Source organism: Pan paniscus, chromosome 5, assembly GCF_029289425.2.
Source record: "Pan paniscus chromosome 5, NHGRI_mPanPan1-v2.0_pri, whole genome shotgun sequence".
Lineage (NCBI taxonomy): Eukaryota > Metazoa > Chordata > Mammalia > Primates > Hominidae > Pan > Pan paniscus.
Window position 1 is genome coordinate 178739409 of NC_073254.2, and position 12947 is coordinate 178752355.

Below are 12947 nucleotides of genomic sequence, written 5' to 3' on the forward strand. Positions count from 1 at the left end.
TTGCTCACAGGAGTGACTATGAGGAAATGCCGCTGCAGAACGGCCAGGCCATCCGGGCCAAGTACAAGGAGGAGTCAGATAGTGACTGAGCCCCGGCCAGCCCAGTGAGGCGACAAGATGCCTGGATGCTTTCCCCGGTGACCGTCTGCTGACCTTCCCGTTATATTCAGACTTTTCTTACAAGGAGAGATTTCCTGTTCCTCATTTGTTTACATATTTTTTTAAAGGAAAACCAAAACTGAGGGCAAATTTAAATGTTTAGCCAAATTTATTGTCATGGTGGCTACGAAAAGAGAGGCATTGATAACAAGTTTCAACAGCCAAATCCTTTTTTACAGAGATTTCAGATGAGCGTGTTTTCAGTGATGAGGAAATTAACACGTTTTTAGTAGAGTGAATTATGTACTTTTTTTTCCTGTAATCATTCACTGATTCCAAGTTCACGGGCAGCCTGTGACTAGGTCCTCAGCGTGACAGCATCACCCTCTTTCTTCCCTTTTCCATGGTACTGTTTTTTGACCCTTTAAACTCAAAGGGAAGCCTTATCTGTGGCTGCTTCAGGGCAGTCCTTCCTCGTTGAGTGGCCAGTGCCCTGGGTAACCAAGTGGCTGAAGTGATTGGTCAGTTACGTGGACTGCATTTCGTGCAGTGTGTGAGTTATGACTCATCGGGAATGGGAGATGCCGGGGTTCCAACCCTTCACGTCACCAAAGGGGAAGTAATAGTGTGGAGTTCTGAGGAGGGTTTGATAAGTTGAATAAGGAAAGGCTAAGATAATTTACAGGTTACCAACTCCTGTGGGGAAGGTCTTACTGCCATGGTGCTCTTCAGGGGCCTGTGTGTACACACATGATTAAATGGATTTGCCTGTGGGAGGTATGGGTAGGAGAGGAACCCTTACCATTCCAGTAAATAGCAGTTTCTGCAATTCTGTTGAATATGAAATGCCATAGAGCTATATTTATTTATGTAAGTAAAAGCTAAATGAGGGGCCAGGCGCAGTGGCTCACATCTGTAATCTCAACACTTTGGGAGGCCAAGGTGGGAGGATCACTTGAGCCCAGGAGTTTGAGACCAGCCTGGGCAACACAGGGAGACCCTGTCTCTATAAAACATTTAGAAAGTTAGCTGGGCATGCTGGGGCATGCCCATAGTCCCAGCTACTCAGGAGGCTGAGGTGGGAGGATTGCTTGAGCCCTGGAGGTCAAGGCTGCAGTGAGCCATGATTGCACCACTGCACTCCAGCCTGGGTGTCAGAGCGAGAACCCATGTCATAAATAAATAAAGCTACATGAAAGATTGATAGAATATTTTAGATTATTTATTGGCCAAAAGTTTTTAAAACTCATATTTGGAAGCAAAATGAAAAGCAAGTAAAATGTTTTAAATGGTTCATGGAAAACGTATTTGGGTAGAAGGCAACTCGTGCTTCCGGAAGGGGTTCCCTGTCCTCCATGTGTCACATGGCGGTCAGGTACGGATGACCTGTTCTGTGAAGTCCTTGGCACTGCTGAATCTGTGGCATCATAGAAGGCCCTGGAGCTTCCCCATTCCTTTCAGTCAGGGACTCCATATAATGTCTTATGTGGACGTCTCCCGTGCTTTCCTCTTGACCTCTACAGTCACACTTCTGTTAACATCTGGTAACTGTGGGCAACCTGACTGATGCCGTCTTGGCGATTGAGGTCCAGAAGATGATAGTTCCGCAACGCAAGCAGTACCTACTTTTTTTCTTCATCTATGCATTGACTCTCAGATTACCATGCAGAGCTTCACGTTATCATCCACGTTAAGTAGTGCTAGGTAGGACCTTAGAGATGTTCATGAGAAACTATTTGTTATGACTTTCCTTTATATCTTTCCTTTTAATTTAAACTTTGATGATAATGTACTTTTAATATGGATTCTATTCACATTTGTTTTAAAAACCTTGTAAATATGAATGTTTAAGACAACTTACTGCAAGGGTAATTCAAGTTTACATGATTTTTAAATTTGCAATGATGTGTTTTTTTTATTCTGTGTATTGAAAAAAATTTTCGGTTACCAAATTTTACAACTTCTAATAAGACTACTATAACTTTATGTAAACTGATGAAGATGTGCTGATTAACATATTCTGTGATATGGTTTACAACTTTTAATCATAATTGTCCATGATTTTGGAATGCTGTTATTTATCAGTAAATGTAAAATATTTGAGGCATTTAGCCATACACACACTAGAACTTTTTAAAACTTTGTCCTATAGTGTAAGTATAAACTGATGACTATTATCTTCATACATTGAGTCTTCATGCATCAATGAAATGAAAAATATAGGCTTATTTATTTACTTTTTGTAACTAAGTGGGAAATAAGAAAAAAAGTTAGAAAGAAAGTACTTAAGGGGAAAATCGTTCTTACTAAGTCATGTATTTTCAACTTGTCTTCCCTGGTATATCATAAACACCGACATATTACATACCCCATGTAAAATTTTGCTTAAACTCTCTAGCACTTGGCATGTAGAATATGTACCATAGGTATCAGGTTAAAACACTAAAGTCTGCCAGAAACTTTTGACAGTAGCAAGAAAATTGTTGAAGAAGAAATAAATTATTTACTGAGGGTAGTTATGTTAAAGTTTTGCGAACTTAAAGGGCTGACTTTAGTTCTTTCATGGTAATGGCTTGAGTAACATCATCTTTGGGATTTTTAAAATACTGGTCCAGTCTAGGAGAACCTGGAAGATGACCAGAGGTATTTCAGTTTCCCTAGGGAGAGCTTCGTTATCCATGTGGATAATAAGTCTGCTTGATTTATTATTAAATCATTACAGCAGTGAAGTGGTGCCATTTTCTCTCTCTTCAGCCCCATTTGAAAGGCTAGAGAAGGGGATATATATACTATGTTCAAGGTTTGTAAGGTTGTTAATGTACATAATTGCAGATTGCAATAAAAGCTTAGATACATTTTGTAAACCCAACCCACTAAATGAGCAGGTTACAAGACAAATGTCACCAGCCTCAAGTATTTGATGAACTATTTACTGAGGGTAGTTATGTTAAATAGATTATAATGTGGTAAATTATTTCCTGAATCCTTTATCACAGGAAAAACACAGACCCTCATAAAAGGGATAATTAAAACGGATGTGTCTGAACATTTAGTGAAGATGAGACTTAAAACATGAAAGTGTATTTGTGTATTTTGAGGGTTTTAGAAACCGGTTGCCTTAGAGGTTAGACTTTTGAAGAAAACAAAAAAGATACAAATCTTTTCCCCTGGCCAAAGGGAAGTTGTATTAGTCTGTGACATCTTGTGATGCTGTTTATCTTGGTTTGACATTGGAGATACGCTGGTAACTGTGATAAAACAGAAGAATTTTCTGCTACTAAAAACTGCCTTTTTACAAAACGACTGTAAATATTTGTAAAATAAAATAACACTAAACTTTAAGCCCAAAAGGAGAGGTAGAGCCATGTGTTCAGTTGTGGACCTGTCCATGGGGCACAGTGCAACCCCATCACAGTGTTGCTGTCATCAGGCAAAAGTGAATGTTTGTTTATGGCAAATTCATCTTTTGCGAATGGCTTAATTCTGACACTACCTTTCTGGGAAATGTTAATAAATTTTTAATATTCACTTCTATGTGTCTTGATTTGTTTGCTCTGTGTGTGTGGAGTTAATTTGGCCTTGCAGACATAAATGCTTTAATAAAGTGGCTTTGGAGACAACGGCAGGGCTTTTCCATTTCAGCAGGCAGGCACGGAGGTATCCTTATTGCCATGTCTAATGTGGCCTGGGGAAGAGCACTGAAGATGGAGACAAGGCGTGGGTTTGGGCCCAACTCCCAACTTGGATGTGTGACTTTAAACCAATCAGATACCCTCCAAACACATCTTCTGAGATTTTTTTTTTAATGACTGCAAATTGTTGAAGACACAGAATGAATGATTGTGAAAGCCATTTTGTAAGCTATGAAGTACTAAGACAATTTGTGAGCCCTACAGAGAACACGGGATTAACAGTTAAGGTGTTACAGCTTTGGGCCAAGTGTGAGTTAGAGCTCTCTGGATAAGAGAATAGAAATTGGTTTGCCCACCTCCCACCCCTTCACCTCTAGAAGAGGAGGGCTTAAGAATTGGGGGGTGTGATGCCCAGGGGTAGGAGTCTAACCAGAACCCAGCAGAGCCGTCAGGATCCTGGTCCCATGGGCAAAATGAGTACCTCATGGAGAGGACCACAGCAGAACTGCAACTTTTTTTTTGGTTGTATAGATTTTTTTTTTTGTTGTTGTTGTTTTTTTGAGGCGGACTCTTGCTCTGTCACCCAGGCTGGAGTGCAGTGGCGGGAACTTGGCTCACAATCTTGGCTCACTGCAACCTTTGTCTCCCGGGTTCACGCCATTCTCCTGCCTCAGCCTCCCGAGTAGCTGGGACTACAGGCGCCCGCCACCACACCTGGCTAATTAATTTTTTGTATTTTTAGTAGAGACGGGGTTTCACCGTGTTAGACAGGATGGTCTTGATCTCCTGACCTCATGATCCGCCTGCCTCAGCCTCCCAAAGTGGTGGGATTAGTGGTGGGATTACAGGCGTGAGCCACCGCGCCTGGTCTGGTTGTATAGATTGTGTAGCCACTCACTAAATACGAAGAAATCGTTTATGATACTATGCAGACTATGAAGAACACAACAGGCTTTAGATTTGAATAATTTATTCTAACAAAAGTATAAAGTAAAGTATGGAAAATTAGTGTATTTGAATCACTTCAGAGAATAGAGCAAGTTTCACACTAGCAGATTTCAGATTTTAGCACCTTTGAAGCGAAATATTCAGAGTTAAGACAAGTGGCAACGCAGGCTGCAGGTGACCTACAGGGATACTCATCTGACTTCGGTGCCATTCACATCACAGTGCGGTCATTTGGTTTTTTCCTCTACATTGTGAAAGTGCCACAAAACAAAGAGAATGAGAAAAGAGTTCACTGAATTCATGGCTGGTGGTTAGAGGATGAACTAGAGACAAAAGGAGAAAGGCCATAGGCTGGACTGCAGGTCAAATAGACAGTCCGAAGGCACTGACGATGCAGTACATGGTCTTATTCTCCCATCGCACAGTGCAGCTCCCTGCGGGAGGGAAGAGAGCAGCATTTAAGGCAGGGAAAGCTGGGGGACGACGTTTTACTCACAATAAGGCCAACATTCAAGTACCATATCTGTGCTACACAAAGAACCTTGGCAAGTCTATTATTAAATGTTTTAAAAGGTGATAAACATGCATTGCATTCAAAGATAGGAAACTTCCAGTCATATATTTCACACAACAAAACTTCACAAACATGAATGAAAATCATACCGTCAGTAGAGCTGTCCCAGAAGCAGGAACTTGCTGTGTGTAATCCAGCTCCATTCTTCTGCATAATTACACAGGTCACTTAAGTTAAAACAAATTTTTGTTAGAGAAGTCTACTGGGTAACACAAATGTCATTCTGTCCACTTTTAGCAAATGTATACAATGTATGTAGCTCCACATGGTTGATGTTCTCGATAAAAATTATAGGGACAGATTGCCTTGTCTCACTATATTGACAAATTATAGGTGCTCCTTGACTTACAACATCCCATAAACCCATCATAAATCAACAATATATGAAAATGTAAGTTGCAAATGCACTTAATACCCTGGTAAATCCATCAAAGTTGAAAAATTCTAAGTTGAGCCACTGTCAGCTGGGGGCTGTCCACACTTCCTCTACGCTTCACTTGTTCTAAAAGCATCCGATGAGACCTCCTGTAAGATCCCGCTTCACATACGATCTGCAATTGTACCAGCAGCCAAATGGTCAAGCGTACGCTAACGTATACTACACACACGACCGACTCCCACCAGGAGCCTTCCTTGAGTTGAGCCACGTTAGCTGTTGTTTCTGGTACTGGATGCCCGTCTGATCAGTGTTAAAAAACCATCCCGCAAATATACAAGAAACAAAACTCCATTACCGATGTATTTAAATGGTTTTCCCAGCTTGGTGAGTTGGCTTAAAGTTTGTTCTACTACATTTGTGGTCCACTGGTTCACTTTGCTGTGTTGATAAGCGTTACCACCAATTGCGCTTTCTATAGCCTAGAAAACAAAGCACAAAGCGCGTCCCGGTTAACCAAATGCACCCACACCACCTTTCAATCAGGAACTGACGGCACCCCAAGAAGTGATTTATGAAAAGTTTATTTTTAATCATGAGGGTGCCTTTGCAAATATACTTTTAATAGCATTATATTTCATTTAAATAAGTTTGAAATTTGCTTTAAAAATTCATAGTCAAATTATTTACACATTTTGACCTAATAATCACATTTAATGTTCACTACTATTAATACATTTTTTTTCCTGTTGAGGCTAGAAAATATTTTGCCTATTCATTTCTTAAAAGTATATTACTTTTATCTACTACTACCTAACATACACTAATACTATATATTAGATGAATTGTATTTGTACAACTGACAATATACAAAGCTATCCAAATAATCATATATTAAAAAATACTTTTATCCAGCATTGTCTGAGAACATGTTACCACATTAAGTGCATTTTTCAGATAACCTAAATCTTTATATTCCAAAACTTATTTTAGGCTTATGATGAGATTTTTTTATTTTTATTTTTCTGAGGCAGGGTGTCCTTCTGTTACCCAGGCTGGAGAGCAGTGATGCAATCTTGGCTCACTGCAGCCTTGACCTCCTGGGCTCAAGCAATCCTCCCACCTCAGCTTCTCCAGTAGCTGGGACTGCAGGCATGTGCCACCACGCCTGGCTAGTTTTTTGTAGAGATGGGGTCTTGCTCTCTTGCCCAGGCTGCTCTCAAATGCCTGGGCTCAAGTGATCCTCCTGCCTCAGCCTCCTAAAGTGCTGGGATTACAGGCATAAGCCACAGCACCCAGCCCAACTTTTTTTCTTTATTATACGTTTACTTCTTTTTCTATGCTGTATTCTTTGGGGGTTATCTGACAATGCAAGGCTCACTGTCGCTGCTCTTGCTAAGCTTATCATTATGATATTGCCATTGTATGATTTTCTGGGTTTTTCACTGTCAGTTCCCCTTTCACATGGATGCCAGTGTGCTTGCATCTCAGCAACTTTATTCTCTACCCCTAACTTGCTGTGCTGGAAACCAGGAACCTGAGTTTCTGTGACAGTTATGACCTAAAGTGAAAATAACAACATTCAGTGAGGGCCAAGGTCTGTCCTCAGACAGGCAGAGCAAACCAGCAGTCCAGGGATCTGAGCTGTGCATGGTGGTGATGGACTGGGATCTGATGCCTGGGGCTTAGATCTGGTGACCTTGCTTTTGAGGACCTAAAACCTCCCTAGGTCACTCTGATTTCTACCTACAGACCTGCTGATCATCTCCCTGAGACTCTTGAGTAGTCACGTTACACATAGGGCTGGCTTACTTCTTGTCCTCGGCCACTGTGCTCCCTCCCAGCTCAGAGGCTACAAGAGGGCTGGGGGGCCAGAAGTCCCGGTTTAAGAGAACAGCAGTATTACTAGACCTGGGCATTGTCAAAGGATAGGGGGGGCTTTGTTCAAGCTAAACCTCTCCCGTCAAAGGGTGGGGGAGGCTTTGTTGAAGGTAAACCTCTCCCTCCGCCAGCTCTCCCTCCGCACATACTTTGAAATTCAGTTTTTCAAGGAGGAGGGAACCCTCCACCAATTTTGGACCTGCGCAAATTGACTACTACCCAATATTTAGGGTCACTTGAGTACAGAATTACCTATTGCTGGGGCAAAAAAGCTGTTGAGGCCAGTGACACAAGTTCAAGTAACACTGCAATGTCACCTCATGTTTCCATGTGGATTGGAAATGTGTTTGTTTTGTTTTTTTGAGACAGAATCTTGCTCTGTCGCCCAGACTGGAGTGCAGTGGCGTGATCTTGGCTTACTGCAACCTCCGTCTCCCGGGTTCAAGCGATTCTCCTGCCTCAGCCTCCCAAGGAGCTGGGACTACAGGCATGCGCCACCAAGCCTGGCTTATTTTTGTATTTTTAGTAGAGACGGGGTTTCACCATGTTGGACAGGATGGTCTCGATCTCTTGACCTCATGATCCGCCCGCCTCGGCCTCCCAACGTGCTGGGATGACAGGCGTGAGCCATCGCGCCCAGCATGGAAATGTGTACTTTCAATTGCACTTGCTAATTGAAAGCTGGTAATCAAGTCAAAGATAAGGCAGAAAACAACTGAGGCAGAACTAGACTTCCCAACAAGCCCCCTCCACTGTTCCCAGTTCTGGTGTAATCCACCCACTTTCTTGCCCCCTGCTGTGTTCCACGTGAAACTGTGTATTTAGAAAAACCATGAAAACCAAATGTACAGCTCCCGCAAAGCAACCAGAAAGTCACTCCTGATGCTGAACAATGTAAATGGTCAAACAAAATCATTTTGCCTTTGGATACTGATCACAAACATAGGTTGTGGTTTTTTATCAAACACTAGTCAATAATTTACATTAAATTCTAAATTACATCTGAAACCCCAAACAGTATCATTAAATTCAGATCATCTAATAATTTTCTTTTAGCCAATGGCTTTAGTATCTGTGCCCCATTTTACCCAGGGAAGGCAGGGAAGCTGATGAGGAAACTCTTTCTGGCTTCATTCCTACCCTAGGTAGGAATGAGCCCCTAGCTCTCAGCACCGCTCCAGCCACACCCACCTCCTTTCACTCCCTCACACGCCATGCACTGCCCCCACTTCCCAGTCCCAGGGGGCCTTGTCCCCTCTTTTTACTGCATTACCCCTACTTCTCATTCTTCAGATTTCAGCTCGAAATGGTCCCTGAACTCCCTGGGTGGGTCACATTCCCAGTTCAGTGCTCTCACAGCACCACCACTAGTGGCACTTACCACACAGCAAATGCAGGCTGACACCTTCCAGCAGGACTGTTTGATGTGTCTGCCCTGCCCGCCCCTCAGCTGTAAACTCCAAAAGGGTCTATGCCCTGCACGCTCCCTCAGTGTGTACTTTCTGAATGAGTAACAAACATCCCTTCTGTCTCTCTTCCTCTTCATGATCAACAACACAATAAAGTGTGAAATTTAGGAATGTAAGAAAAGTAAGCAAATAGGCCCCAAACTGGATCACTAGGTCCAGAATAACTGGAAATTGATTGTTCAATTTTCCTATACTCACTCTTTCTTCATTCAACCCTGGAGACATTTATTTGTATACCAGGATTATTTTATGCTTAAAAGATTATAGAATCAAGTCTTGGAGATATGCAGTAATAATGCTATGTACATAAAATTCCTTATCTGATTTAAAATATGTAATTTACATAATATAGAAGCAACTCTTATCTATTTACTGAAGTAAAAACTGTTATTTGAAACACCAAAACACACAGACTCAGTCGAAACAATTCCAACATAGTATTTAAAACACATTATTTTCTCTAATGTAAGCCATTAAACATTTAAGAAGTGAGCATTTCTCCTCTTACCTCTTTTACAATGTTGCTCACTTCATCAACAACAAAAGCAGTCTGTAAGGAAGAACATTCAGTTAAGTTTGATTTATTTAAAAGATATTTCCACTACATTGATAAATGCAAATGTAGGTAATGAACATAATGTAGAAATGAAGACCTTAGAAATAATCTAACTAGACTGTTCAGCTTTACCAAGGATGGCATTACAGTCTTCAGAAACCAGAAGACTAGAATACATGCACATAATTTAAAGGTATTGTTTTATTTTTATTTATTTATTTTTGAGACGGAGTGTCGCTCTGTAGCCCAGGCTGGAATGCAGTGGCGCAATCTCAGCTCACTGCAATCTCTGCCTCCCAGGTTCAAGTGATTCTCCTGCCTCAGCCTCCCAAGTAGCTGGGATTACAGGTGCCCTCCACCACACCCGGCTAATTTTCATATTTTTAGTAGAGATGGGGTTTCATCATGTTGGCCAGGCTGGTCTCGAACTCCTGACCTCAGGTGATCCTCCCGCCTCAGCCTCCCAAAATGCTGGGATTACAGGTGTGAGCCACCACACCTGGCCCTGTTTTGTTTTAATCATGCCACAATCTAAGACTTCACTTTAAACTAGAATTCATTCTCTTCTTCCATTTCAACTGGCTGCTAGAATCATTAACCAATAGAGAGGCTTAATGAGTTGGTTGATTTTTGTATACATTAACTGAAGCTGCTGAAGCAATCCATTTAAGATGTAATTCTCTCTTCCATGATGTAAACTGATTAGGAGGATCAGTTTGACCTTGAGGAGATTTTTTTAAAGCACCATTAGTTGTAAAATGTACAATGATTACATTATCTCCAGGTAATTATTTTTCTTTCCCAGTGCTGCCCTCCTACTCCAGGTCTAACCACCAGCTGCCAGCATGGCTGTCCTCTGCCAGTGTCTGGATGACTCAGGAGGTGGGCTGCCTGCAGTAATCTAGTGCCAGGAGTATAGTTTTCCTTTTACACATGGTAGATCTGAATGGGTAAAAGGTCATCCTGAAAATAACATTAGTCAGGCACTTGCCTGCCAATGTGCTCTTCACATGAGCACAAGCGTTTAAAGTTACTGCTGAGTCCCAGGAAAGGTACGTAGCTCTGGACATGCCTTCGAGAGAGTAACCCCGGGGGCCCTCAGTCAACGTGTATCCTGAGGGAATCGAGGCAGAGAACCCTGACTTGGCAGTGAGTCTTCCTCCCTGTCTGGCTGCTGTCCACTGCAGGCCCTGCCCTTTCTTTTTAGGGGGGGTCAGGAGCTGACTGCCCGAAGCCACCTCACTTGCTGTACTCAGAAGTCGGACTTGGAAACAAAACCAACTCACTGAGTGAATAACAATTTGCAATATCTTAGAGATTAAGTCATTTCTGGAAGCTTAAAGGATCCTTCCAAGTGACTACAGTGACCTTAATCACAAAGGAAAGGCACTGTATCACCTCCCATATGGTTACAGTACGAAAAAGGTTGAGGGACATTTTAAAGAATTTTTAGTGGAAAGCAGAGTTGTATTGAATCCAGTGGATAGTTTTAACTTCTCCAAGAAAGATGAATGGTGAGTTGAGAGAATAGTTACAAAGGCCCAGCCATCTACACGAAGTTAGAAGAGATGCAGAAAAGGCTGCTAAGAGGCTGGTGGGAGGACCAGAACGTGCCATTCAGTAAATACCTAAGACATGCCTACTACAAGACAGCCATGGTCTCCACCTCCCAGGGCCTCCATCCCAGGTAGAACACTCATCACTCTGTCCAGCCCCTTCATTTTACACATATGCGATTGAGATCTCGAATAATGAAGCCACTTAGCCACCTTATTTGTGGGAGTCAGAATCGGACTGCAGTATTAAGCGCTTTCCTTTACAAAGCGATTTCTTTTTTAGAAGTTTTACTCGATATTACTATAATACAAGACATTTTCCAATATTATATTAGTAACAGTTTAAGGGGAAAGGCTTTTTTCTTTGCCAACTGCTCCTGAACCAGGTCTTCTCGTCATTATTCACTTGGTTGCCATCAGCATTCAAACACTGATTATGCCACTGTCACAGGAAGTGTGTGCTAGTTAGGAAATCAGATCAAAACTGAAACTCTAGAATCAGTCCTTAAGTTTTAGTTTTATTTTCCCTGAAAACATTCCTCCTTAAACGAAATTTTTTTCTTTTTTTTTGGTTTTTGAGACGGAGTTTCGCTCTTGTTGCCCAGGCTGGAGTGCAATGGCGCGATCTTGGCTCACGGCAACCTCTGCCTCCCAGGTTCAAGTGATTCTCCTGCCTCGGCCTCCCGAATAGCTGGGATTACAGGCATGCGCCACCACGCCCGGCTAATTTTGTATTTTTAATAGAGACGGGGTTTCTCCATGTTGGTCAGGCTGCTCTCGAACTCCTGACCTCAGGTGATCCGCCCGCCTAGGCCTCCCAAAGTGCTGGGATTACAGGCGTGAGCCACTGCGCCCAGCCACTAAATTTCATAAATGGTAAGATATCCAACCTTACCAAATGTATCTATAGTTTATATTTTTGACAGGCTGCATAATAAATCCATAGGGCTCTATCTGAATTTCAACAAGGATTATTCAGTAAGAAGAAAATGAGTGTTGTATCTCAGCTGCGCCCATCAGCTCTATTCCCCGAATGACCGTGAGCTTGAAGGAAAGCCATTTAACGCACACGGTGCCGATGGGTGTCTTCTGCTTGGCGACATCGTGGGCTTTATCCTACTTCCTCAAGGAGGCATAAGAGATGATTTTTTCCCCACAACAATGAGCTTTCTTACAGACATCTTAAACGGAAATGAAATGTGCTACTCATTCCCAGCGCTGCAGAACCAGGTGAGGCCCGAGACAAAGGCGCGGGATGGCCGGGACGCCAGCCCGGGGCGGAGGGGCTGGGGGCGGGAGCGTCACCCGCACCTCCGCGGGGAGACGTCCAAGCCTCGGCGCTCCCAGCCCGGCCGCCGCACCCCGCTCCAGGCTGGGGCTGGGGTCAGCCCCGCAGAGCAAGGGGCGGTGATGTCATCCTCCCGGCGAGCTTGGCTGCGGGCCGGAGGCGAGGCCCTGCGGGAAAGTTTCTCGGCACCGCTCACCGGGGCGCTCTCTCCGAGTCACGCCCGGTGCCTCCCCACGCGGGAAGAAGCTCAATCCCCATCCCGCCCCCCGCGCCGGGGAAACGGCGGCAATGTCCGGGCAGAATGGGGCCGGGCGGAGCGCCGGCGACCGGGAAGCTCAGGCCGTGGGCTGCCGAGACTGGCCTAGCTGAAGGAGGTGGGCAGCCAGGCCTTTCCGGGCAGGACCGCGTGTCCTTCCGCGGCCAGGGCTCTAGGCCTCCACCCTTCCGTCGCCGACCCGGCGGTTACCTCCTCCGCAGCCTGGTAGTCTTCCATCTTTCCTCCGGCGCGTCGCCTCCGCCTCCCTGAGTGGCGCGGACTGCGCAGGCGCACTCAGGCCCCGCCCCGGCC

General features: G+C 43.7%; 3 protein-coding genes across 8 annotated transcripts in view; 2 read left to right on the forward strand and 1 right to left on the reverse strand.

The window, feature by feature from the left end:
• TMEM181 (transmembrane protein 181) overlaps positions 1-3627 on the forward strand; it is a 98124-nt gene extending 94497 nt beyond the window's left edge. For all 4 annotated transcript variants that reach the window (XM_034963158.3, XM_057302616.2, XM_034963157.3 and 1 more), the window contains one exon: positions 11-3627. In XM_034963158.3, coding sequence (XP_034819049.1) covers positions 11-89 — 79 coding nt within the window. In that variant the 3' untranslated portion in view covers positions 90-3627. The remainder of the gene's footprint in view (positions 1-10) is intronic.
• A 1057-nt stretch (positions 3628-4684) lies between these two features.
• DYNLT1 (dynein light chain Tctex-type 1) lies at positions 4685-12942 on the reverse strand. Of its 2 annotated transcripts, XM_008959498.4 has the most exons (5): positions 12846-12942; positions 9488-9529; positions 5988-6111; positions 5343-5420; positions 4685-5113 (listed from the first exon to the last, which is right to left on the reverse strand). In XM_008959498.4, the coding sequence occupies exons 1-5, from the start codon at positions 12870-12872 to the stop codon at positions 5043-5045; spliced, it is 342 nt and encodes a 113-aa protein (XP_008957746.1). In that variant the 5' UTR covers positions 12873-12942; the 3' UTR covers positions 4685-5042. The 2 variants fall into 2 exon arrangements, with proteins under 2 accessions (XP_008957746.1, XP_008957747.1); XM_008959499.4 differs by lacking the exon at positions 4685-5113 and having other exon boundaries at positions 5345-5400.
• The window catches only part of SYTL3 (synaptotagmin like 3), a 117193-nt gene continuing 116434 nt past the window's right edge, over positions 12189-12947 (forward strand). Inside the window, exon 1 of one of the 2 annotated variants that reach the window (XM_034963163.3) lies at positions 12189-12321. The gene's annotated coding sequence lies outside the window, so the exon portion shown is untranslated. The remainder of the gene's footprint in view (positions 12322-12947) is intronic. The other variant, XM_063605052.1, reaches the window with a different exon arrangement.